Genomic DNA, 27082 nt, shown 5'->3' on the forward strand with positions numbered 1-27082 from the left:
TGCATTTCAGCATCTGGACCACATGGCTCCCACTAGGTTTCCTGAACAGGAAAAACCAGATTAAAGTAAACATAAATCAGGTAGCATAACGACCAAATGGTGCCAGAGACACAAGACAAATTGGTCAGGACCATAGAGAGCAAGGAGCAGACAGAAGGCCTGAGCTAAGGGCCCAGAACATCTCGTGAATTATAGTCAGGTGCCGCAGCAGCTAGGAACAGGTCTGCACTTCTATTCCAGGACAACAGAGAAAGCTCAGGGGCTGAAAATACCAGAGGAAACAGAGGGCTCTTGCAAAGATGTGTCCCTCTTTCCAAAGTGATCAAACACTTGCACACAGCTGCCCAGATGTGCATACTCACTGCAGACCTGTTGCACCTGAGGGGCACCTCCTCCCCACCCTTCCCTGGAGTACAGAGAATATAAGGCAGTGCTGTACAGTCTGAACAGTTTATTGGGGGACATATTTAACAGAGATACATCACTCTATGCAGACACTAGCCCTAGAAAGGAACTTCCTTTAACACCCAGACACTGGTTCCAGCTGTTAATCATTGCCCTGGATCAGAGGGTTTCCGCATTCTGGGCTGCAGGAAACCCAGGCCTAACTCCATTATCTTCTCGTATCTCGAAGCTTTAGATGACTTTTCCTCCCCCACCAAAAACCAAACTGAGGGTCACCATAACCTAGTGGTGCCAGTGAGGTGGCACAGATCCCCGAGTGGCCAAACTTCAGCACTATGCCCAATGGGCAGACTGGGAGTGCGCCAGTTGGATGAGAAAGATGATATGTGTACACAGAATCTTTGGGGTGTTCAGTAGGACAGATGTGCACACATATGAGATCAATTACAAAACACAGAAATATATAATGTTCACAAGAGAAGGGGAGTGTCCTCAGGCTGCAAGCATGTGTGAGCATATCTCTCCATAGGACACAGTGAAGGAGAGTTGGCGTGCCGACCGGAGGGTGACAGTTCATAAATAAATACATATCCATCTATTCAGATCGCAGGAGCTGTTGGAGGTGATGGATGCAAGTAGTTAACCTCTGGACTCCAGCGACCTATAGGAGAGAGAAAGTGAAACTTGTCAGAGTGATAGAGCAATATGAATACGGGGATGAAAATCAAAGCCAGACAGCATGATCTACGGATAAGGAACTGGTATAAAGTTGGGTTTGAAGAGGTCCGACAGGTAAGGAGAGAGAAAAACCAGGCCTTGCAGTTCAAACCTATACAAGGACTCTGTTTTGTCAAAAGAACCCCAAAACACAACACTTCAAGTCCCAGGAAAATGACAATCAGGTGACAGCAAGGGGTTCTACATTAATACTATGAATCGAGTGTGAAGTAGATGACACAGTAAGGAGTGACAAGACCACAGGGAAGAACTTGGGACGCTGAGGGGTACAGACTGTGGTTAACTAGCAGTTTGCTAATCTGCAATCTTGAACAAGGGATAAGAGACATGTGCACCCCTTACGAGTAGCTGTTCTGTTGCTGCCGGCGTCTAGCTGTCCGCATCTTCTCAAATCTGGCTTCCATCTCTTCCAGAACCTTTGGCGTGTAGCGTACCACCAGCTTTACTGTACCCTGAGCTGCTTTGAGGAGCTCCACTGCTTTCTCGTGCTGTTCTCCTTCCACACTCTGTACAGGAGGGAGAAGGAACAAGACTACAGCATGAAAGTATTTAGGGGGACCATAAAAGTAAAGGGGTTGGGACTGGTATACCGCTTTTTCTGAATGGTTTAGACAGGGATTTATTTTATACCTGGGTCAATGAAGTGTTAAATGACTTGCCCAACGTCACAAGGAGGGAGCTGTAGTGGGAACTGAATTCAGAACCTCAGGGTACTGAGGCAGCTGCTTTGACCACTAGGCCACTCCTGCACTAACATCCTCCTCAGTTTGATACAGAAATTTGGATCGAGGCCCCCACCACAACACCAGTCATCAAGACTCAAACGCCAAGCGTCCCTTCCAAAGGATGTGGTAAGAGCGGATAGCGTAGCTGGTTTTAAGAAAGGTTTGGACAAGTTCCTGGAGGAAAAGTTCATAGTCTGTTATTGAGAAAGACATGGGGGAAGCAACTGCTTGCCCTGGACCAGTAGCATGTAATATTGCTACTCCTTGGATTTTGACCAGGTACTAATGACCTGGATTGGGCTCTGTGAAGATGGGATAGTAGGCTAGATGGACCATTTGGTCTGACCCAGTAAGGCTCTTCTTGTGTTCTTATGTTTTGCCATGTCTTAAGACTAGAAACATATAGAAACATAGAAAGATGACGGCAGAAAAGGGCTAAAGCCCATCAAGTCTGCCCACTCTACTGACCCACCCCATTAAGTCTGAGTGCTAATGACCCTGATCCTTAACTCGACCTCCGTAGGGATCCCACATGGAGGTCCCATTTATTCTTAAAGTCAAGCACGCTGGTGGCTTCGATCACCTGCACTGGAAGCTTGTTCCAGTGATCCGCCACTCTTTCCGTGAAGAAATACTTTCTGGTGTCACCCTTAAATTTCCCTCCTCTGAGTTTGAGCGGATGCCCTCTTGTGACCGAGGGTCCTTTGAGAAAGAAGATGTTGTCTTCCACCTCGACACGTCCTGTGATGTATTTAAATGTCTCAATCATGTCTCCCCTTTCCCTGCGTTCTTCCAGAGTGTAGAGCTGCAATTTGTCTTTCTCTTTGCAATATTTTCCCATAATTCTGACTAGGTAGTTAATTTCCTTGTAACTTTTTCATATTACTAGTGATCAGGTAGTCACTAACTTACGCTTATCTTTTCCTTATCCTTTTTGTATCCTACCCTCTTGTTCCTATTCTGCTTGTTTTTTTTCCTTAAGCTATTGTAAACCTTTCCTACCCTTTTGTGTCTCGTTTGGTTAATTTGTGTGTGCACTTTCCCCCTTGTTATGTTTTTATTTTAAACATTGCCCACTGTTTTTATTTACTTTATACCGCTTTGATTGCCCATTGTTTTTAGTAATTGTATACCGCTTTGATTTGACGGGGTCAGGTCAAAAGCGCGCCGGGACAAAGGCACGCGCAGACAATTGAGCGCAGCGCGGAGGCGCATGCCGCAGAAAATTACAGTTTTTACAGCTCCGACGGGGGTGGGGGGGGGTTGTAACCCCCCACATTTTACTGAAAACTTCACTTTTTCCCTGTTTTTAAGGAAAAAGTTAAGTTTACAGTAAAATATGGAGGGTTACAACCCCCCAAATCCCCCACAATGCCGGCGCGATCTCTATTAAGTAAACTGGGGGGGGCTCCCCAACAAACCCCCCTTCGGAGCCCCTAAAAACTATAATTTTCTTCGGCGCACGCCTTTGTCTTTTGCCGAGTTGTCTATGAACCGATTTGACTTTTTGTTAAAAATGGCGGTATATCAAATAAAATAACTAACTGTATAACTGTCAAGCTCACTGGCGAGACCCTCACTGCATCTTCATTAAAAGAAGCACTGCCATACTGGAACACACTGAAGGTCCGTCAAGCTCAGTATCCTGTTTCCAACAGTGATCAACCCAGATCACAATTACCTGATAAGATCCCCAAGGAGTAAAACTTATTTTATGCTGCTTATCCTAGGAATAAGCAGTGGATTTTCCCAAGTCCATCTTAAAAATAACATAACATAAATCTTTATTTATATACTGCAAAAGTCTTTAGATTCGAGGCGGTTTACAGGAAAAATGGCTGAGGAGAATCAGCGAGCTACAACAATGGAAAGAGGACTGAAATTTGTATAGATTGCATAGAGGGAGATAAATAAATAGGTAGGCATGTTCATAGTCTTAGAGCAACAACGTGGAATAGAGAGGCAGTGGGTCGGGAGTCTTTTCATGGAAAATTTAAGGTGAGTCGTCTTGTTTGGGGAAAAGGAGCGTTTTTAGGAGCTTTTCTGAAGTGCATGTAAGGAGGTTGATGTTCTGGCCAGTTGGCTCCATTCAGGATTTTTGGAGGCTGCTTGGTAGGATAGGAGTCTGTTGATGAATCTCTTATGGGTGCATCCTTTAACTGACAATTTTTTAAGCAGTACAGTGGTACCTCGGTTTACGAGTGCACCAGTTTGCGAGTGTTTTGCAAGACGAGCAAAACATTCGCAAACTTGGTGCCTTGTAAACCGAGCTTGCCTTATTGTATGAGCGCCCCCCCACCCCGCTATCCGACATCCCCCCCAGCAATCCGGCATCCCCCCCCCACTCGCGTTGCCCCCCTCCACTGCGATCCTACTTCCCCCCCCCCGAGCAGTCAATGACACCCTTTACCCGACTTGGCACCAGTGCCGGTGTCCGAAGATCCTCCCTGTTCTGGCGCGGCCTGGCGTGGGCGGTGCGTCGGAGATCCTCCTTCTTCTGGGCTGGGCTGGGCTGGGCTGGCTTTGAGCATTTGCGCATGCTCAAAGCCTTCTGGTCTCACTCTCAATCTCGGAGAGAGCGAGACCAGAAGGCTTTGAGCATGCGCAAATGCTCAAAGCCAGTCCAGCCTAGCCCAGCCCAGACCAGAAGAAGGAGAATCTCCGATGCACCGCCCAGCCGCGCCAGAAGAGGGAGGATCTTCGGGCACCGGCACTAGTGCCAAGTCGGGTAAAGGGTGTCATTGACTGCTCGGGAGGGGGGAAAGTAGGATCGCAGTGGAGGGGGGACAATGCGAGCGGGGTGGGGGAATGCCGGTTCGCAGGGGGGGGGAAGCTGGATAGCTGGATCGCGGGGAGGGGGTTTGGAACAGCGTCAGATTCCTCAAGGGGGGGGGAGAATGGAGCAGCGCCGGTAGTCTCATGGGTGGGGGGAGGAGGTGGAACCAATCAAAGCAGTTTCCCTTACTTCCTATGGGGAAACTTGCTTTGATATACGAGCAATTTGGTTTACCAGCATGCTTCTGGAACGAATTATGCTCGTAAACCAAGGTTCCACTGTATATCAAATTTTAAATAAACTTGAAAAACCTGGAAGGCGAAGAGCGATTGAGGTCGAGTGGATCTGGCGAATGTGAACTGACTGGTGAGATAGTTGACGGTACAGAGCTTTGTAGAAGAGACATCTGAATTTGAAAAGTACTCGGCTCTCAATTTTCAGCCAATGAAGTTTTTGGTAGAAAGGTGCGATGTGATTGAATTTTTTCAGGTTGAATATGAGCCTCACTGCAGTGTTTTGGATGACGCTTAGTTTCCAGAAGTATTTACGTAGTCCTGCTAGGTAGATTATGTTAAAGTAATATAGGATGCTTAGAACTAGTGTTTGGGCTAGGAGTTTGAAAGGCGCCTGGTCAAAGTATTTTCTGATGAATCTGACTTTCCAGAGTATGCTGAATCCTTTGCGTGTGACATGGTTGACTTGGGCAGACAGGACAGTCGTCTATCTAGATGCAGGCCCAGGATTCTGATTATGGAAGAGATGGGGAAGTTGGTGCCCCTTAGAGTTATGGAATTTATTGAAGAATTGGTGGTTGTGGCTAAGAAGAATTTTGTTTTCTCGGTGTTCATTTTTAATTTACATAGTAACATAGTAGATGACGGCAGATAAAGACCCGAATGGTCCATCCAGTCTGCCCAACCTGATTCAATTTAAATTTTTTAAATTTTTTCTTCTTAGCTATTTCTGGGCAAGAATCCAAAGCTCTACCTGGTACTGTGCTTGGGTTCCAACTGCTGAAATCTCCGTTAAAACCTACTCCAGCCCATCTACACCCTCCCAGCCATTGAAGCCCTCTCCAGCCCATCCTCCCCCAAACGGCCATATACAGACACAGACCGTGCAAGTCTACCCAGTACTGGCCTTAGTTCAATATTTAATATTATTTTCTGATTCTAGATCCTCTGTGTTCATCCCACGCTTCTTTGAACTCAGTCACCGTTTTCCTCTCCACCACCTCTCTCGGGAGCGCATTCCAGCCATCCACCACACTCTCCGTAAAGTAGAATTTCCTAACATTGCCTTTGAACCTACCACCCCTCAACCTCAAATTATGTCCTCTGGTTTTACCATTTTCCTTTCTCTGGAAAAGATTTTGTTCTACGTTAATACCCTTCAAGTATTTGAACGTCTGAATCATATCTACCCTGTCCCTCCTTTCCTCTAGGGCAGTAGTTCCCAACCCTGTCCTGGAGGACCCCCAGGCCAGTCGGGTTTTCAGGATAGCTCTAATGAATATGCATGAGAGAGATCTGCATATAATGGAGGTGCCTGGCATGCAAATCTTCTCCATGCATATTCATTAAGGCTATTCTGAAAACCCAACTGGCCTGGGGGTCCTCCAGGACAGGGTTGGGAACCACTGCTCTAGGGTATACATATTCAGGGCTTCCAGTCTTTCCTCATACGTCTTCTGGGGCAAGCCTCCTATCATTTTTGTCGCCCTCCTCTGGACCGCTTCAAGTCTTCTTACGTCCTTCGCCAGATACAGTCTCCAAAACTGAACACAATACTCCAAGTGAATTTGAAGTGGGTCATCCAATTTTCTATTGTAGACAGGATGGTGTCTATTCTGTGTAATTCTGTGGGCATCAGGCATGTGACAGGGAGGACAATTGTAATGTCATCAGTGTAGCTGTAATGGGAGAAGTTTAGACTACTGAGTTCTCCTAGGGAAGCAAGGCTTATGGATTTTTATTTTAGGAAATTATCCAAACCATTTTTAAACCCTGCTAAGCTAACTGCTTTCTTCACATTCTATGGCAATGAATTCCAGAGCTTCATTATATGTTGTGTGAAGAAATATTGTCTCCAAGTTGTTTTAAATGTACTACTTAATAGCTTCATTGCATGCCCTCTAGTCCTTTTATTTTTGGAAAGGGTAAACAAGCGATTCATGGTCTACCTATTCCACTCCACTCAGTATCAAGCTTTTAGAAGGTCAGTAAAAGCTTACTTATTTAATAAATTTGTTTAATTACATAATCTTAATGGTGTTTTTATCAGAACATGTTTCATGTAACTTCACTGTGTTTGTGCAATCTTCTCTTATTGTGAACCGCTTTGAACTGTTAAGGTACTGCGGTATACAAAAAAATAAAGTTATTATTAGTTATTATTTTATAGACCTCTTATTATGTCTCCCCTCAGCTGTCTCTTCTCTAGACTGAAGAGCCCTAGCTGCTTTAGCCTTTCCTCATAGGAAAGTCATCTCACCCCCTTTATTTTATTTTATTTTTCTGTACCTTTTCTAATTCCGTTTTTTGAGACATGGTGACAAGAACTGCACACAGTATTTGACATGCGGCCGTACCTTAGAGCAATACAAGGGCATTATAATCTAATCTAATCTAATCTAATACTTGGTTTTTTATACTGAGACTTCAATCTAAGAGAGCTTGACTCAGTTTCCAAAAGTTAGATTAAGCTGAAAGAAACATAGTGAATGGATCTCAAAAAGGATTAATTACCAAAGTGTTTAGTAAACAGAATAGTTTTCAAAAAGAAGAAAGGGAACCAGAACTTCTCAGGAAAAGTGGAAGATCATTCCAAAGTTGTGTGAACTTGAAGGACAGAGAGAGGCCAAAACTCTTGGTTCTTTTGATACCTTTACTAGATGGGCAGGAAAGCTTAAGTTGTTGATCGCCTCTTGCAAAAGAGAATCTATAAAGATTCCAAGATAAAGGAACTAGGGGAGTAAAAATACCAAGAAGAATTTAAAAAATTAACCCAGGCACACTTGAACTGGACTCTAAAATACACTGGGAGCCAGTGAAGGTTGAAGAGCAGTGGCGTCACATAATCAAACTTACACTTCCCAAAAATCAGCCTGGCAGCAGTATTCTGGACCAATTGTAATCTGGAGGGACAGGTTTTTGTGATACCGAGGTAAAGGGCATTACAATAATCGAGAAGATATAGAATCATTTATTGAACCAAAATGGAAAAGTGGTGTTGATGAAAAAGGTGTCTAACTTTTCTCAGCATGCGTAGATTGAAAAAACATTTCTTAATCACAGAGCTGATCTGGTCCTTAAAAGAAAGCGAGGAGTCAAAAAGAACTCCCAGGATCTTAGCAGAAAAGTCGATTTGCAGGAGAGAGCCAGATATCAATGCTACAGAGCTAGGAAGACAATCAAGTTTAGGGCCTAGCCATAGTAATTTTGTCTTAGACGCATTAAGTTTCATCTGAACGGATTGGGCCCACATTTGAATTTTGGAGATGCTAAGATTTACTTTAGAGGCTAAGTCAGTAATATCCGGCTCTATCTCTATCAAAATAAAGATATCATCTGCATAAGTAAGTGAAGTTTCATGAGTGGACAGCTCGAAGCTATTAAGAGTAGTCATGTAGAGATGGAATAATATTGGTGAAAGCAGGGAGCCCTGAGGGACTCCACAGGAAGATTGCCAGGAGGTAGATGTACTGAATAATAACGGTATCGAAGAAATTTGGAAAACCAATCGAAAACGATTTGGTGAAGACCAATATCAGAAAGCAACTGAAGAAGGATATCGTGATGAACAACATCAAATGCTGCAGATAAGTCAGACTGAAGTAGGATAAAATATTTATTTTGGGATTAGATTTGTTGAATTTTAGAGAGAAGAGAAATCAACAAAGTTTCAGTACTAACATTGGAGCGGAAGCCATGTTGAAATGGCTGGAGAAGGGAGAATTTGTCAAGACAATTGGTAAGTTGACTAGCTACAATAGATTCTAATATTTTTGTCAGTAGGGGTATATATTAGCAATTGGAAGAGACAGTAGGATCTAGATCTTCTTTTTTTTTAGAAGCGGGGAAAGCGTTATTTGGCCCATAGAATGTGAAAAGTGACCTGTTTCTAAAGAGAAATTTAAGTAAGGCAGTCAACCACATAATAGCTGGAGAGGATATATTAATGAAGTTCAAGTTCAAGTTTATTGATTTTGATATACCAACCATCAAATTAATATCTAGCTGGTTAACAATCGAATTAAAAAAGATAGGGAAAACTGAGAAAAAAAAAATAATAAAAAAAAAAAAAAATGTGTGAACATATAATAAAACAAACAAACAAACGAACAAACAATTACCAGACGTACTAGAATGTGAGGGTAGAATAATGGGATGGGAAAAGTTACATATTAAAGAAGAAGAAAGGAGATAGTAGGGGTTGGGTAGTACATAAAGGGAGGGGTTGCTTTGTCAAGGAAATTGTTGTGAAAAGGAAGAAAAAAAAAAAAATAGTTCTAATGATTATTAAATGCATCACCGAATAGGAGAGTTTTAAGACCAGTCTTAAATTTGTCAAGTCGAAGTTCATCATGGAGATGCTGTGGTAGGGAGTTCCAAAGAGTAGGTGCAGTTACTGCGAAGTTTACTTTCCGTGTATAGTAGAAATCTTTTAAGGAGGGGATGAAAAGAAGTTTTTGGTCGGTTGATCTTAGTGTGCGTGGAGAACTTTGAGGAATAAGAAGTTTATCTAGGAACGAGGGCAGATGATAGAGTTTTATTTTAAAGGAAAGTAAGATGATTTTATAGGTGATGCGATGAGTGACAGGGAGCCAATGTTCTTTTTTTAAAAGAGGAGTGACATGGTCATATTTACCTATTTTATATATAAGTTTTATGGCAGTATTTTGTATTAGTTGTAGGCGTCTGATTTCTTTTTGAGGGATAAGATGGAAAAGGGTCTAGCAGGCATTTAAATTTACTCATCCTTTCACATAATCTTGAAACTTGAGATTCAGAGACTGACGCAAATGAATGCCAAAAGCGATCAGATGGAATTTCCTCTGTAGAATTTAAGATAACAAGAATGATCGATTTTGACTGCAGAAAAAGATTGTCTAATAGTAGCAATTTTCATCTTTGCTTTCCATTCCTTTCCTGATAATTCCTAACATTCTATTTGCTTTCTTAGCCGCTGCACAATGAGCTGAGGGTTTCAACGTATCCTCAACAATGACACCTAGATCCTTTTCCTGGGCAGTGACTCCTACTACAGAACCCAGCATCACGTAGCTATAGTTCGGGTTCCTTTTTCCCACATGCATCTCTTTGCATTTGCTCACATTAAACGTCATCTGCCATTTTGACACCCTGTCTTCCAGTCTCACAAGGTCCTCTTGAAATTTTTCATAAACCTCTTGAACTTTTCATAAACTTTGAACAACTTTGTGTCATAAGCAAATTTAATTATCTCACTAGTTATTTCCATGTCTAGACCATTGATAAATATGTTAAAAAGCAGCAGTCCCAGCATAGACCCTGAGGAACCCCACTATTTAGCCTTTTCCATTGAGAATAATGACCATTTATCCCTACTCTGTTTTCTATCTTTTAACCAATTGTTAATCCACAATCGGACACTGGTTAAAAGATAGAAAACAGTGAGACCCTGATCATATTTTCATCCATTAAGGCTCATTAATGAGGCCCTCAAGATATCAGAGCTCATCAAGGATCGCATCACATCACCTCCCATTCATCATCGCTCATCAAGGCTTACCACAGAGACTCCTATCACGACAACAGCCCATCAATGATCATGACTGGGGCCCCCAACAAATCACTATCCACCAACAACATTAGCTGTATCACAAAAAAACTACCACACATCTCTCCATCCCTGATACCATAAGGATTCTGGTACTTACCACTCCATTGACAGACAAGAGCTGGTCTCCTCGTTTCAGGCCTCCATGGCGGTCTGCTACACCACCGGGAATGATGCGGGAAATGTAGATAGGGGAGTTCTGTTCCTTGCCCCCCATGATGTTGAAACCAAGTCCCTCATCCGTCTTGGGGAGCTCCACAACTCTGGGGTGGGCATGACCTTCACTAGCTGCAAACGCTGCGACTGTGGCCTAAAGGAAGATCAAGTTAACTTAATTATAATGGAACAGAGCCTCTACTTCAAAGATTTATTAATCACTAATGGGAAAAGCTGCTGGATGTACACTTAGTCAAGGGTACTGAGCATTTCAACACAAAAATGGAAAGCATTTTAATTCAACAGTTCTGACAGCAGTAGAGACAACAAAGAAGATAGGCCCCAGACAATGGAAGCAAAACTCCTCAAGCATTTACTGACAAAAGTGCAGGCCAGAGGAAAGTTCTGTCACATGTGGTGGATATATGGCATGCGAGGGGATTCTGCGAGTTTGCTGCAAAACTGGAATTTCATCATCTAATGACTTAGTGAAACTCTGACAACTGGGCTAAGCAACTGAACCACCTTTCAATCACTTCAAAATTCTGCTGCATGATTTATCTTTTGCCAGTGTAACTACATTCATATAACACCCTCCTCATTTTGTTGGATTCTTATCCATAGTCTGCTATTGAGACAGACATAGGGGAAACCACTGCTTGCCCTGGGATCCGTAGCATGGAATGTTGCTACTCTTCGGGTTTCTGCCAAGTACTTGAACCTGGATTGGCCACTTTTGGAAACAGGAAACTGGGTTAGATGGACCATAGGTCTGACCCAGTAAGGCTATTCTTAAGTTTCATATAAACTCCTCTTACTGATTTACAAGTCCAATCATTCTACAGCTCCTCAATACCTCTTCTCTCTTATCTCTCCCTAAACCCCTCCCTGAGAATTCCATTCATCAGATAAATATCTTATATGTACTCTTAAGAAAATAGGAACATAAGCATTGCTATACTGGGATAGACCAAAGGTCCATCAAGCCCAGTATTCCATTTCCAACAATAACCAATCCAGGTCACAAGCATCTGGCAAGATCCCAAAAGAGTAAAACAGATTTTACGCTGCTTATCCTAGGAATAAGCAGTGGATTTCTCCAAGTCCATCTTAATAATGGGTTTTGGACTTTTCTTTTAGGAAAAATATCCAAACCTTTTTTTAAACCCTGCTATACTAACTGCTTCCAAACAACCTTCAAACAGTAGTATATCCAATACAAAATCACCACAATATAGAAACTCCTTTGTTTTCAGAGTACACAAGTAAATACACCCATAAAGATACCCAGTCTCAAGCGTCTGCAGTCAGACCTCGGAACGAATCTTTGAGGACGGGCTTCAATGCAGACTATCGTTGACCGTTATGATCTTTTTGGGGGGAATGAATTTCAATATCATTTTGTGAATGCTGAATACTGATGTCAGTAGTACAAGTGAGATAGTACTTAACTTGACGGAAGATCTCCGTTTCGCCCGAGTCAAGAAATAGCGTCGGGCTTCTTCACGAAGTTAATCACTTTTCGTGCAGCAAACACTAGCACCAGGAACTCAATGCCGGTGGCAAACCGCCCCGGAGCACACAGCAATAGTGCTGGAACAACTGCTTATACCACATTTTCTAGCAACAAATTCCAGAGTTTAATTAAATGTTGAGTGAAGAAATATTTTCTTCAATTTGTTTCAAATTTACTACTTAGTAGTTTCAATTTACTACTTCCTTACTTGCAACTCCAGGGTACTAAAAGAACTCAAAACATGAAATTGCTGACCTGCTGTTAGTGATTTGTAACCTGTTGCTAAAATCGTCTGTAGTACCTGAAGATTGGAGAGTGGCCATTTTTAAAAAGGGCTCCAGGGGAGATCCGGGAAATTACAGACTGGTAAGCCTCACTTTTGTGCCGGGCAAAATGGTAGAAACAATTATGTTTAAATCATGTTTATTCAACACCACAAGAATCAATACAACTCACAGGTATAACAGATTTTGCATAATACAAAGCCAATCCCCAAACCCCCCCCCCCCCCCCAAAGGCAGCAGCAGCGGTAATCATCCCAAAAGTGAAAATCAGTAATAAAGTAGAAAGATAGTAACATAGTAACATAGTAGATGACGGCAGATAAAGATCCGAATGGTCCATCCAGTCTGCCCAACCTGATTCAATTTAAATTTTTTTTTTTTTTTCTTCTTAGCTATTTCTGGGCGAGAATCCAAAGCTTTACCCGGTACTATGCTTGGGTTCCAACTGCCGAAATCTCTGTTAAGACTTACTCCAGCCCATCTACACCCTCCCAGCCATTGAAGCCCTCCCCTGCCCATCCTCCACCAAACGGCCATACACAGACACAGACCATGCAAGTCTGCCCAGTAACTGGCCTAGTTCAATATTTAATATTATTTTTTGATTCTAAATTGAACTAGGCCAGAAAGATACAAGTTATGTATTCCATACTTGGTTTTGAATATAAGGAGTAAAAGTTAGACTGTGGTAGAAACAATTATAAAAAATAAAAATGTGGAACACATAGACAAACATGATTTAATGAAACGGAGTCAGCATGGGTTCAGCTGAAGGAGATCTTGCCTCACAAATCTGTTTGACTTCTTTGAAGGTGTGAATAAAGGTAAGTCAGTTGATATAGTGTATCTAGATATTCAAAAAGCTTTTGATAAAGTTCCTCATGAGAAGCTCCTGAGAAAATTAAAGTGTTATAGGATAGGTGGCAAATTTCAGTTGTGTATTAGGAATTGGTTATCGGATAGAAAATAGATGATAGGTCAGGGGTCTCAAAGTCCCTCCCTGAGGGCTGCAATCCAGTCGGATTTTCAGGATTTCCCCAATGAATATGCATGAGATCTATGTGCACGCACTGCTTTTTAAACAAAAGAACTGTCTTCTCATTCAAATTGGTAACCAAACTTCAGGATTGCAACCGTCACGTTTGAAAGTCACTCAGAGGTATAGAGTTCTTCAAGAAGAGAGTTGCGCCCTCTAGTGATGAACCAAAGTATACTTTTCAGTCGTTGCAACTTTATTAGTGCTTGTTACGCTCCAAGTTTGATTACAAAAATAAATAAATGTCTTTACAGTCTTTCAAACACTTGTATGAAAATACTTTGTTTTTTCTTATCTTTACAAATCTTTTCAAATGAACATCGCTCTGTGAGAAAATTGAGAGCAGCTAATAAAGTTGCAACGACTGAAAAGTATACTTTGGTTCATCACTAGAGGGCGCAACTCTCTTCTTGAAGAACTCTATACCTCTGAGTGACTTTCAAACGTGACGGTTGCAATCCTGAAGTTTGGTTACCAATTTGAATGAGAAGACAGTTCTTTTGTTTGAACTCTAATATTTTTCTGACTTCCACTAGTATTTAACTATTAGTACCCCAGTGACATTATAAAGAAATTATATTCGCACTGCTTTTTATGCATATTCATTGGGGAAATCCTGAAAACCCGACTGGATTGCGGCCCTCGAGGAGGGACTTTGAGATCCCAGGGTTAAATGATCATTTTTCTTAATGGAGGAGAGAAAACATTGGAGTGCCACAGGGATCTGTACTGGGACCGGTGCTATTTAAATTTATTTATAAATTATCTGGAAATTGGAACGATGAGTGAGGTGATTAAATTTGCAGATGACACTAAACTGTTCAAAGTTGTTAAAAAGCATACAGATTTTGAAAAATTGCAGGCGGACCTTAAGAAATTAGAAGACTGGGCATCCAAATGGCAGATGAAATTTAATGTAGACAAATACAAAGTGATGCACATTGGGAAAAATAACCTGAATCACAGTTACTGGTTGCTAGGGTCCACCTTGGATTAGCGCCCAAGAAAAGGATCTGGGTATCATCGTAGATAATACGATGAAACCTTCTGCTCAATGTGCGGCAGTAGCCAAAAAAACAAACAGGATGCTAGGAATTATTTAAAAAGGGATGGTTAACAAGACTAAGAATGTTATAATGCCCCTCTATCGCTCCATGATGCGACCTCATCTGGAGTATTGCGTTCAGTTCTGGTCTCCTTATCTCAAGAAAGATATAGTGGAGCTAGAAAAGATTCAAAGAAGAGCGACCAAGATGATAAAGGGGATGGAACTCCTCTCGTATGAGGAAAGACTAAAACGGTTAGGGCTCTTCAGCTTGGATAAGAGACGGCTGAGGGGAGATATGATTGAAGTCTACAAAATCCTGAGTGGAGCAGAACGGGTACAAGTGGATTGATTTTTCACTCCGTCAAAAATTACAAAGACTAGGGGACACTCGAAGTTACAGGGAAATACTTTTAAATCCAATAGGAAGAAATTTTTTTTCACTCAGAGAATAGTTAAGCTCTGGAATGCGTTGCCAGAGGATGTGGTAAGAGCGGATAGCGTAGCTGGTTTTAAGAAAGGTTTGGACAAGTTCCTGGAGGAAAAGTCCATAGTCTGTTATTGAGAAAGACATGGGGGAAGCCACTGCTTGCCCTGTATCGGTAGCATGGAATATTGCTACTCCTTGGGTTTTGACCAGGTTCTAGTGACCTGGATTGGCCACCGTGAGAATGGGCAACTGGGCTTGATGGACCATTGGTCTGACCCAGTAAAGCTATTCTTATGTTCTTTATCCCATTAAGCTCCATCTCTGGACCTCTTCAAATCCAGGCTAAAAGCCTACCTTTTTTGAGGCTGTTTTAAACTTGGAGCTAGATGCACTAAACAGGATCAGTAGGACCATGTGGGTCTGCTCTGATCTGATTTTGGGCTGATTCTAAAAGAGCTATTGATGCACTAAAAAATTTTGCATGCAAATGATTCATACAGAGGTTCGTCGTAATCCTCGTCTCTCCTGATCACTGTGAGAGCAACTCTCACACATGTGCAGAGCCGGCAGGGGAAGCCCAAACAGCTGAGAGGCAGGAAAAGCATCTTGCCACTCAGCTGTTCGAGGGCAGGAAACCTTTATTTTTTGTTTTTTTAAATGGGCACAGATGCTGTGTGTGTGTGTGTGCGTTACATATGCAGAATATCTGCCCCATTTAAAAAAAAAATAAAAAAAACCCTCCCTGATGAACCGGCACCAGGGATCGACACATCCCCCCCCCCGTGCCAGCAAAAATTGCAAGAGTGATGCCCACTCCCCTCCTGCCATCAGATATTCCTCTGAATCTCCCACCACCCCAAATACCTTTGTGTGAAGAGAGCAGGAGGGAGGCTCAGTCCCTCCAGCCCTGAGGCCTGCCGATCTAAAATAGAAACATGATGGCAGATAAAGGCCAAATGGCCCATCTAGTCTGCCCATCCGCAGTAACCATTATCTCTTTCTCTCTCTGAGAGATCCCACATGCCTATCCCAGGCCCTCGTGAATTCAGACAGTCTCTGTTTTTACCACCTCTTCCGGGAGAGTGTTCCATGCATCTACCACTCTTTCTGTAAAAAAAAGTATTTCCTTAGATTACTCCGGAGCCTATCACCTCTTAATTTCATCCTATGCCCTCTCACTGCAGAGTTTCCTTTCAAATGAAACAGACTCGACTCATGCACATTTATATTACGTAAGTATTTAAACGTCTCTATCACATATCCCCTCTCCCGCCTTTCTTCCAAAGTATACAGATTGAGATATTTAAGTCTGTCCCTATATGTCTTATCACAAAGACCACATACCATTTTAGTAGCCTTCCTCTGGACCGGCTCCATCATTTTTATATCTTTTTGAAGGTGCGGCCTCCAGAATTGTACACAATATTCTAAATGAGGTCTCACCAGAGTCTTATACAGAGGCATCGATACCACCTTTTTTTTTGCCGTCGCCTTTTCAACCTGTTTGGCCACCTTAAGATCATCACATGTTATCACACCCTAGTCCCACTCTTCTGTCGTGCACTTAAGCTCTTCACTCCCTTGGGTTTTTGCAACCCAAATGCATGACCTTGCATTTCTTAGCATTAAATTGTAGCTGCCAAATTTCAGACCATTCTTCAAGCTTCGTCAGGCTTTTCTACATGTTATTCACACCATCCGGCATATTGCAGATTTTGGCATCATCCGCAAAGAGGCAAATCTTACCCAACAACCCTTCAGCAATATCGTTTATAAAAATGTTAAAAAGAACAGGCCCAAGAACAGAACCGTGAGGCACAGCACTGGTAATATCCCTTTCCTCCGAGCGATCTCCATTGATCACTACCCTCTTTCACCTTCCACTCAAGCAGTTCCCGACACATCCTGTCACTTTGGGACCCATCTCGAGGGCACTCAGTTTATTTATTAGATGTCTGTGTGGAACACTGTCAAATGCTTTGCTAAAATTTAAATACACCACATCTAGCGCACATCCTCTATCCAATTCGCTGGTCACCCAGTCAAAGAAATTGATCAGAAGACAGAGCGGTGGTCGCGGATGGCAGGATTGATTCCTTGGAGACCCGAGTGTGTCAATTGCTCGAGAGAGTGGAGGATCAGGAGAACAGGGCCCGCAGAAAGAACCTCCGTCTGATAGGGCTCCCGGAGTCAGTGAAAGATTCTGACCTTCTCCACGTGGTGGAAAGATGGCTGCCGAAGGAGCTGGGTCTGGCGGAGCAGGCTGGCCCTGTAGTGGTAGAGCGGGTCCATCGTGTTGGCCAACGTCGCGATGGAGACGTGCCGGGCCGCCCGAGGCCGGTGCTGGCCAGATTCCATAATTACGCAATATTGCTCGCAGTTGGTCACGAGGGGAATAAGATTTGCATTTCTTTACCCTGCTAAGGTGCGACTAACTCATGAAAATCGGACTGTCACTCTGAGCAAGGCGGACGATTTGAAAAAGTTCCTCGAGAAGCTGCCGGCACCTTAGGAGTGCTGCTGGGCGCCTGTCGTGAGATTTCTGGTGGTTTTTCTTCTATCAAGCTGTTTTGGTCATCCGACAGTGTGGTGTTGATCCTGTTCTACCCGGGGACGCTGGGGGCATTTGCTTTGCCTCCGCCTGCGTGCACTGTTTGCGTGGCACGACTCCAGTCTATGTAGTCTCCTTGAGTTACAAGAAGCCATGCTGCCTTGACTTCCATCGGGAGTGGGGGACCTGCACGGCAGGGATTTCTGGCCTCTGGACACTTGGTTTGAGAGTATGCTGAACGCCTGTCTGAGAGTTTTGCCAGTTTGATGTTTATGCAGTATTTTTTGCACTGTTTTACTGTTTTGCTGTGTTTTACATATACCTGGGCGTTGTAACCCTTTAGAGTTTTTGTGAGGGTTCATACTCTAGCTTTCAGATGGGAAGCTGGGTGGTGGATGGGGGGACGAGAGTGTTCGTGTGAGGAGGGAGAGAGTGGGATGGAGGTAGTGCTGGGGTGTTGGATGTGTGTGTGGGGATTGATTGGTTTGAAACTGGTTGAGATGCGAGGGGAAACTGGGGGTAGGGTTGGGGGGACAAAAGAAGTTGGGATCGGGGTGGGGGGAGGGTTTTGGTGGGGCGGGGTGGGGGTGGAATGCACCTGGGGTCTCTGATCGGTAAAGTAATGATAATTCAGTGGGTGGCGAGCTGGTTTGGCTGGGAGACCGGCGCTGCTGCCCCACAGGCTGGTTGTCTTTGGGAAGACTCACTTCTTACCAACTGCGCTTGTGAGTTCTGTTAAGAATGCCAGCTTCAATATTGATGGCTTGCACTCCCCGGTGAAGCGCAGCAAATTACTTCAATACTGTAAGAAATTAAAAGTAGATGTGTTAATGCTGCAGGAGACTCACCTCAGCGTGTCAGAACATATTAAACTAAAGAGAGACTGGGTAGGGGAGGTCGCTTTTGCTTCCTATAACTCCAGACAGCGAAGTGTTGCTCTCCTCTTCCATAAAAAGAATTCCTGTAGTATGCACAAAGTGAACCAGGACCCCGAGGGGCGATATGTATATTTTCTTCAAACCGCTTAGAACCTAACGGATGTAGCGGTATATAAGAAATAAATTACATTACATTACATTTTCCTGGGGAAGAAATATGTGTTTTGTTCTCTTTATGCACCTAATGTATACTCCCATAGATTTTTTTCTGTATTAGTAGCGGCTCTGATGCCTTTTTCTGAATACCAATTGGTCTTAGGTGGGGATTTTAACATTACTGCAGACCCACTTGTTGATTGCAGGCCGCCTAAGCCTCGATTGAAAGGGGGTGACCACAAGGGGGTGAATTTTGTGATGCAACAACTGGGTCTGATTGATGCATGGCGCACATTGCATCCAACTGAATCTGACTTCACTTTTCACTCTCAAGTCCATGATGTTCACAGTCGCTTGGACTATCTGCTGGTGGCTCCTTCTCTGCTGGCGGGTATTCCACGAGTGGTGATTGAAGATGGTGTTTTGTCAGATCACCACTTGGTTTGGCTGGAGTTTATTGATAGGCCGGGGTCACAGGGGTCGACTATTAGTTGGCGTATGAATCCCACGCTCTATGAAGATGCTGAGTTTAAGGATTTCCTGGAACAACAATGGGATTTCTTTGTGAACGAAAACCCTGCTTCTGATGTATCTGAAGTGGTGTTTTGGGAGGCAAGCAAGGCGGTCTTGCGTGGTAAAATTATTGAGTACACTACCCGCAAGCGCAGAGCCCAAGATAAGACACTGTTGGACTTGGTACAAAATTTGGCCGCGCTGCGTGGGAGTTTACATGCTCCGGGTGCCACGACAGCTCGATCTCAATATTTTGACCTAAGTAGACAAATTAATGATTTGTTGGCAGATAGAGCCCTTAGAGATATCAAAATGTATAAATATCGCCTACATCGCTGGGGCAACAAAGCGGGAAAACTGCTTGCTTCTTTGGTAACCTCAAGGGCTCCGAAGCGTATTATTTCAAAGATTCGGGCGCCTGATGGTAGAGAGGTAACTGCCCAAGCGGGGATACAGCAGAGTTTTGTTAATTACTATAGGGCTCTATATGACCGGGGGACTTGTGACACTGCACAGAGGACGACTTTCTTTCAGGACCTACAGATTCCATCCTTGGGACATGAGCAGCGAGAGTTGTTAAATGCCCCGGTGCGAGGGTTGGAAATCCAACAAGCTATTCGGGCCCTAAAATTGGCTAAAGCCCCTGGGCCTGACGGGCTGGGTTCTGAATATTATAAGTTGTTGGGGGCACGTGTGGTGGGCCCATTTCAAGCCCTATGTGGGGCTCTTTGTGGAGGTGACCTGCCTCCACATAGACTAACTCACGCTAATATTGTGGTTCTACCGAAACCGGGTCGGGAGGAAGATCAGCTGGGATCCTATAGACCTATTTCTCTGCTCAATCAAGATATCAAGTTGTTTGCTGCTATTATGGCAGCTCGCCTGGGTCGGGTTTTGCCCAGCTTGGTTCATTCGGACCAGGCAGGTTTTGTGCTGGGCCGCTATTCATCTGCTAATGTGTTGAGGCGCTTTCGGTGCTGCAGAATCCTGGACTTGTTGGGCAGCACCCGGGACAGAAGAACGCTCTCATAGTTAGCCTAGACGCGGAAAAGGCGTTCGATAAAGTGTTATGGGATTATCTTTTTTGGGTTCTTCCTCAGTTCAGCATTCTGGGGAGCTTTCTGACTGGGATTCGATCATTATACGCCCATCCTACGGCCCAGATCCTGATCAACGGGGAGCTTACCTCCTCTTTTGACCTCGAGAGGGGGACGCGCCAGGGTTGTCCCCTCTCCCCGATGCTCTTTGTCTTGGCGCTAGAGCCACTTGCGGCTAAGTTACGTCAGAGTCCCGATGTGCGTGGTATTCGGTTGGGTTCCCAGGAATTTAAAATTAATTTGTTTGCGGATGATATGCTCATCTTTCTGGGAGACGCTGAGGTGGGGGTTCCTCGCTTAATAGATCTTATACAGAGATTTGGAGCTTTTTCTGGGTTGCGCATTAACTTTGATAAGTCGGAGGCTCTGGCGATCCGCCCCCCATGTACTCTGTGGCATGATCCTTCCTTTCCCCTGCAATGGTCTAAGGGTACGCTCAAATATCTGGGAATATATCTGCATGCGGACCCGGGGGAATTGGTGGGCAACCCTAAGTTTCCTGCTGGATCGTTACATGCATTTTTTGCTTCGGTTCGGACGTCTGGGTGTCGTTTTGTGGGGCAGGTTGCTGAAGTTGTGTCGGGATCGGTTCCCTCTTTTCTGGCGTGCCAGGACCGCTGGGGTTGGACCGCAGGGTCTCTGTTTGCATACTTGCAGCTGCGTAGCTATTGTTTGGCGCTTCGTTCACCAGAGGGTAACTTGCCCACTTTCACTTCCCTGGATCAACAGTTTTTGTCCGCCCCATCTGAATTCAACACGCTCTCGGAGTGGTATAAAGTGGGGAGGGAAAGACGGTCTAGTAGGTTTCTTGATGCTATGGCTACGGATTGGACTCTAGCTTTGGGAGAGCAGGTTACTGCCACTGAATTAGTTCTGTGTTTTCAGGAATGTGCCTCTGCCTCCCCTAATGTGAGTCTCTGGGAAGTGCATCTGCAGATTCTGCACCAATCTTATTTAACGAGATGTAAGGGGCGACAGATGGTGTTATGGCTTGATGACTGCTGCCCCCGTTGCCCGGCTCGCCGGGACACCTTGGTACATCACTTTTTGGAATGTTCACATGTAGGGCTCTTGTGGATATTTGTGCTTCGGGAACTGGAGAAAGTTATAGGATTATCTATAGACTGGTCTTATAAGACGTTGCTGTTGGGTGTCACAAGTCCCCTGGTGGAAGCGAGTGTTGGCGAGCCTGGAAGGCGCTTTCTTTTAGTGGCCTTAGGAATCACAAAGAAACTAATTCTTCGCTACTGGACTGGCACCACGCGGCCAACAGTCCAACAGTGGCGGGCCAATATGTCTTTTATGGCTGGTTGGGAGCGACAGCACCGCCGGGGTGTTACGAGCTGGAAATCTAGGACCTATTTGGATTATTGGAGTTCCTTTTAGTGCTGGTTAGAGATCATGGGTGCTGGGGGTGGGGGGGGGTTGGAAGGGGTGGGTTTCACTTAAAATTGGATCTGCATGGGAGCTGATATGTTGTGGATTTGTCTATGTTTATTTCCTTTTTACATGTACCTTTGACTTTGTACATGATGTCTTACTTGGATGGTTGCATCTTGTATTTTCTCGTATGCATTGATCCTTTAATAAACACATTTTCAAAAAAAAAAAAAGAAACGTACTTGATAGGTACGGAACATAAGGAAGTCTCAAAACCAGTCCAACACCTCTTCCCTAATACCAATTGCATCTAGGCATTGTAGCATTTTCCCATGGTCCACTAGGTCAAAGGCAGAGCTCATATCAAATTGCATGATCAGGGCATTAAGGCCCTTGCTGAACAAGAGACGCAGATTATCTAAGGTAGCCGCAATTACTGTCTCAGTACTGAACAAAGGTCTAAAACCGGATTGAGTTTCATGCAAGAGAGAGAACTGATCAAGATATTCCATCAATTGGGTATGTAACAATCCTTCCATGATTTTTATAATAAATGGAATGGATGCTACTGGTCTATAGTTGGCTACCAGTGATGATGATTTTTTTGGAAGTGGCCGTTATTAGTGAGGAACTTTCCACTTTTTAGGTTATGGGCTAAGTAATGCAGCAAAGATAGTTTAAATTCTAATGGAGCCGCTTTCATAATTTCCGGGGGACATGAGTCCAGAACGCAGTATGATTTAGAGTATTTGTTATATAGTTTGATATAATTATTCCATTCTAAATCTTGAAAGGAACTCCAGATCATGTCTGCTGGTATTTCAGATGTAGTGATGTGGCATGGCATAAAAACGCAGTTAGTATGTTTGTATGCAAGCCTACTCGCTTCTTCTACTCCCTTCAATACACATGAACCTCCACCTTCCCCTCCTACTGTACCCTCCAAACCAATTAACTTCACTGACCGGTACTTTTTCCCTGTAAATAATTTAAAAAAATAAATAAATAAATACTTTTTCCCTGTAAATAATAATAATAAAAAAAAAAAAAAAAAAAAGTTACCCTCCTATTGTACACTATTGTATATTCTGTCAATTTCAATGACATGTACATTCCAAAAATTGTTAATTCCAATGCTATCTTCGTTTGTAATCTTATTAATTGTTGTGAACCGCCTAGAACTCTCTGGGTATGGCGGTATACAAAATAAAGTTATTATTATTATTCGTAGAGCAGGAATGGGTAACTTCGGTCCTCAAGGGCCACTATTCAGTTGGGTTTTCAAGATTTCCACAATGAATATTCATAAGATCTATTTGCATACAGTGGAAACGGTGCTTGCAAATAGTTCTCAAGCACATTATATTGGGGGAAATCCTGAAAACCCGACTCTCAGCCTAGCATTGCTAGCAGTCAGCATTTTTGGTTGGCCTAACCAATGTCAGCAGAGGCCTATGGGACATTATATCAATCTGACTCTGGAATGTTGATGCAGATAGACCCTAAATGCTCCTGCACAGAATTCACATACATTAAGCATCCAGCCAGACTGGATTGTTTATTAAGAAGATAGGCTACTTGAATGGGACAAAGAAGTCAGAGACTAATCCCATCTACCATTCCTGTAAGCGTTACACCTTCCTTATCAATTAAACTAACCATTGTTTCAAACAGTTTACAAATTATAAACAGAAAGATACTGGGACATACAATAGTTTCTATATTTAAAATAAGATTCTAACTTATAAAAGCCTCCTCTCTGCAACACCCCTCTCTCTCGCTCTCTGGAACCTGAAGCCCTTTCTTTCTCTCTCTGGAACTTGTACCCTGGCTTACTTTCCCTGTCTTCTTAGACGGCCTCTCACCTATCCAAACACACATTAATGCAGGTAAACTGTCCTCTCTCTCTCTCACACACACACACAAGCAGTCTCCGAATCCACTCTGTATTTGTAAAGCTTATGTCTATTTCTTTCTGTACATTTGTAACCTAGTATATTCTGAATGTATAACTAACATTGCCTTTCTGTAATATTAAGCCTATTTCTGCACAATATATAATTTCTTTATGCAATCACTCTTAGTTGTCATTATCAGTAATTTCACTTACCATGGAATCTTCTACAAGGGTATCGAACCCGGGACCAGGTGGAGTGTAAGGCCGCCACAGTATATAATTGGGGCTTATTTGCTTCAACATTACCCCTCCAAAACCTTACATTTTGGGGGCTAATCCTTACACCAACTAGGCTGTGGCCCTCGAAGATCGAGGTTGTTCATCTCTGCCCTAGAGACAGGGGCCTTGCAGGGAACAGAATCTTAGAACTAGTAGGTGGATAGCAGGTACAGTCCAAGCAATGTCAAAACCTTGCTACCACACAATCCAGTGTGATAAGAGACATTTAAATACCTATGTTGCATAATGTGAATGAGGTGAATCTGCAAGAAATGAGGAGATGGAGAGACAGCCCTATACCCTACCACATGGGCTTCTGATGGAATTTAAACTTTCACTAAGTGAGAAACAGTACAGTGTGAAAAGTTAGGCAGAGGACCAACCTTCCATCATGCAAAAGAACCCCGGGTTCTTAGGATCCTGGGCAGGCATGGGCCTTGTGGTCCTCCCTCCAAGATGCTGCCCCACCACCCCATGTGGCACTTTCCTGAGTGTGCCTCCCTGTCCCTGAGAACATTAGAGCTGTACCTTGGCGGTAGCATGGGCCCTGATCTCTGCACTGCCTGCGATGTCCAAGGTGTCATAGAGCTGTTCATAGACCTGTGGAGAGAGAGAGAGAGAAAGGGAGAGATGGAGGAGGTGCAGAGAGAGGACTGTGGCCATCATCCCATGAGGGGTGCACCCGGTCCCCCCTAGCAAGATATCTCAAACCCAGGAGGGCTGAGGAGAGGGGGGTTTGTAACACATGGATTCAGTGCTTCACACCAGGCACTTGTATTTCATAAGTGGGCAAGGTAGATCACCCTTTATCACCTCAAGAAGCAAGCTGCAGACTTAAAAAAGGTAAAGGGGATGAGACTTGATATACCACTTTTTCTGTGTTGCTACAACCAAAGCACTTTACAGAGTTTATACAGTTTTCTTATTTTGTACCTAGGGTAATGAAGTGTTAAGTGACTTGTCTAGAGTCAAGAGGAGCTGCAGTGGGAAAAGGAGGACAAGGAAAGAAATAAGAAGGGGGGGGGGAGATGAGGGTCATAGCACAGAAGCTTGTGGGTACATGAGTTGGGGGTTGCCCCCTCCCTTACCTCACGTATGGCTGAGCAGAACTTGCTTTGCAGGACACGCTGCAGGGCCTGGAGTTTTTGAGGGGGAAGCTCTCCACTCCGCTGCAGTCTCTCCAGAAGTTCAATCGCCCGGGATACATCTGCAAACACAAATAAGAGAGTGCTCTAGGAAAACCCAAATACCCAAGGAAGAGATACCACTCAGGGTCGAGAGGCAGAGGTTTTCTCTCTAGATTCATAAGCGGCGTGTCTGGCAAGCAGGCAGCCTGGGAAATCATGCAACAGTCTGGGTTGACAGTACTGGGACAGAGCTGCAGGTCAGATGCACTGGGAACCTGTCTCAATGACCGACAGATGACCTGGAGAAAGTTAGGACCCACTGCTTCTTCCACCCACCCCACACAACTCAATTGGGCCACATGGCTCCCACCAGATCTTCTTTGGGTGGTACATTGTTGAATGGCAAACAGAAATTAACTAGCTTAACAGTCGACAAGGTGACTTGGTCAGGTCCACAGAGAGCCAGGGACAGGAACAGAAGAGGCCTGAGTTAGGGGCCCAAAACATCTCCTGAGTTATAGTCTGGTGTTGCAGCAGTTAGGAACAACTCTACTTTTACTCCAGAACAAAAATAATGAAAGTGCATGGCTGAAAATGTCAGAGAAGACGCCAGCAAAATGCAGAGAGCAAAGAGGATTGAAAATGCCAAAGAGAACCGACTCCAGCAAAATGCAGAATGCACTGAGGTTGAAAATACCAGAAGGAAACTCCAAGAAACTGCAGAGAGCACAGGGGTTAAAAGTACCAAAACGCAGAGAATGCTGCACATCAAAGCGTACATGCACTGAAAATGCACAGGAGAATATCATACGGGCTTGAGTTGTTTGCAGGAGGAGAGGGAAGAGGAATTTTCAGCTGTATCCCTGTCACTGAAGAAGCACTTCTCCTGGGGGTGCCCCATCGCTAAGCACCTGTGAGGAAGAAGCAGAGCCTGCACTGCACACGCTCACCCTCCTCCCTCCCCCAACCAACCTTCAACCTCACAGCATCAGCAGGTGCCCTTCAGAGGGCATCTCTTACCTCGCTCCAGACCCAGAGGCTCAGTCAAAGCTGCCATTTTCATTCCAGCAATCACGTGATCCCCCTTCCAGCTGGGGAGGGGGGCAGAGGGCGGGATTAGCAGGGGCAAATCAGCAGAAAGGCAAGGAGGGATGGAGGACCGCTCTATCCTGCCCATCCTCCTGTAGCATCCTTGCATCCACTGTTCCTCTGCAAACACACACCCTGTGCTTGAAAGAATTGCACATAGGCCTCTGTCCCTTTCTCCAGGCTCTCAGCTGCTTGTTCCAGAGACATATTTAAAACAAAATTAAAGGCAGAAAACATCTCAGAGTCCTGCTTACTGAGACCCTCAGACACTGCACCCCAGAAGCCTCGTATGACTCCTCAGCTCCGAGATGTGTTCAGTTAAATAAAGTGCCACAACTTTATAGAGATATTTTTTCTTGACATTCTCTTGCATTCAAGTGGACCAATGCCACAAACCACTTTACTTAGCTAGTGTTAACCTGAGAAAAGGTCCCTTCACTTACTGCTCCCCCCTCCCCCAAGAAATCCTCATCAACTTTCCCTGGCATCCAAAATTCTATGATGGTGGGAACATCTATTCATAGTCCAGCAGACTCCTCTGGCTGGCTGGTGAAACCCAGGCTCAGATTACTTCTGGGGCTCCCATGCTGGAGGCAGAAAAAGGGTTTGTCAGGGTCTCAGGCAAGATTCAGCTGGATAGTGCTATAGATCAACCAAGATTAGGGTCTCCAGGATTCCAGCCCCATGGCCTAATTCTAGGAGAATATTTCAGAGATCATGCAGACTCAGGTGGTCAGGCATCCAGTGTTTCAAGCAATCCCATACACTCTGAGGGAAGAGTGAGGCTGCCCCCTCTAGAATACCCTGTTCAAGGACACCGGCTCAGAACAGGAGCAGTTATCTTTAGGCATGTAACTGAAGCCAGTAACACAGGAATACACCTGCCAGTGACATCAGCCACGACTCTATGTCAGATGCCTGTGTGCAGTCACTCAAACCCTGCAAAAGAGGGGGGGGGGGAGGAGGAGAGATTCCAATTGGATTTTCAGGTTCAGAAGCGCCCACTAAGCAGAACTCCTGTAATAAGATCAAGCCACAATACCCACCTCACAGTGAAAGCAAGCATTACGAGAACAGCACAGGTCTTCTTACATGGGATTTAGAATCAGATTCTTACATGGGATTTAGAATCAGAAAATAATATTAAATATTGAACTAAGGCCAGTACTGGGCAGACTTGCACG

General features: G+C 44.1%; 1 protein-coding gene across 1 annotated transcript; it reads right to left on the minus strand.

Annotated features, from left to right (window-relative positions):
* Positions 1 to 436: 436 nt before the first annotated feature.
* On the minus strand, positions 437 to 27082 carry LOC117368013 (protein lin-7 homolog B). The gene is made up of 6 exons (XM_033961227.1): positions 25830 to 27082; positions 24771 to 24889; positions 24211 to 24282; positions 10565 to 10774; positions 1486 to 1649; positions 437 to 1066 (listed from the first exon to the last, which is right to left on the minus strand). The coding sequence occupies exons 1-6, from the start codon at positions 26005 to 26007 to the stop codon at positions 1045 to 1047; spliced, it is 765 nt and encodes a 254-aa protein (XP_033817118.1). The 5' UTR covers positions 26008 to 27082; the 3' UTR covers positions 437 to 1044.

Source organism: Geotrypetes seraphini, chromosome 10 (assembly GCF_902459505.1).
Source record: "Geotrypetes seraphini chromosome 10, aGeoSer1.1, whole genome shotgun sequence".
NCBI lineage: Eukaryota > Metazoa > Chordata > Amphibia > Gymnophiona > Dermophiidae > Geotrypetes > Geotrypetes seraphini.

Excerpts from the sequence above, each read along its gene's own strand:
- LOC117368013 (XM_033961227.1), bottom strand. The coding sequence starts at position 26,007 with ATGCAAGGATGCTACAGGAGGATGGGCAGGATAGAGCGGTCCTCCATC. Across the intron at positions 1,650-10,564 it reads TCTTGTCTGTCAATGGAGTG|AGTGTGGAAGGAGAACAGCA; the intron begins GTAAGTACCAGA and ends CCTCCTGTACAG. Across the intron at positions 1,067-1,485 it reads CAGCAACAGAACAGCTACTC|GTCGCTGGAGTCCAGAGGTT; the intron begins GTAAGGGGTGCA and ends TCTCTCCTATAG.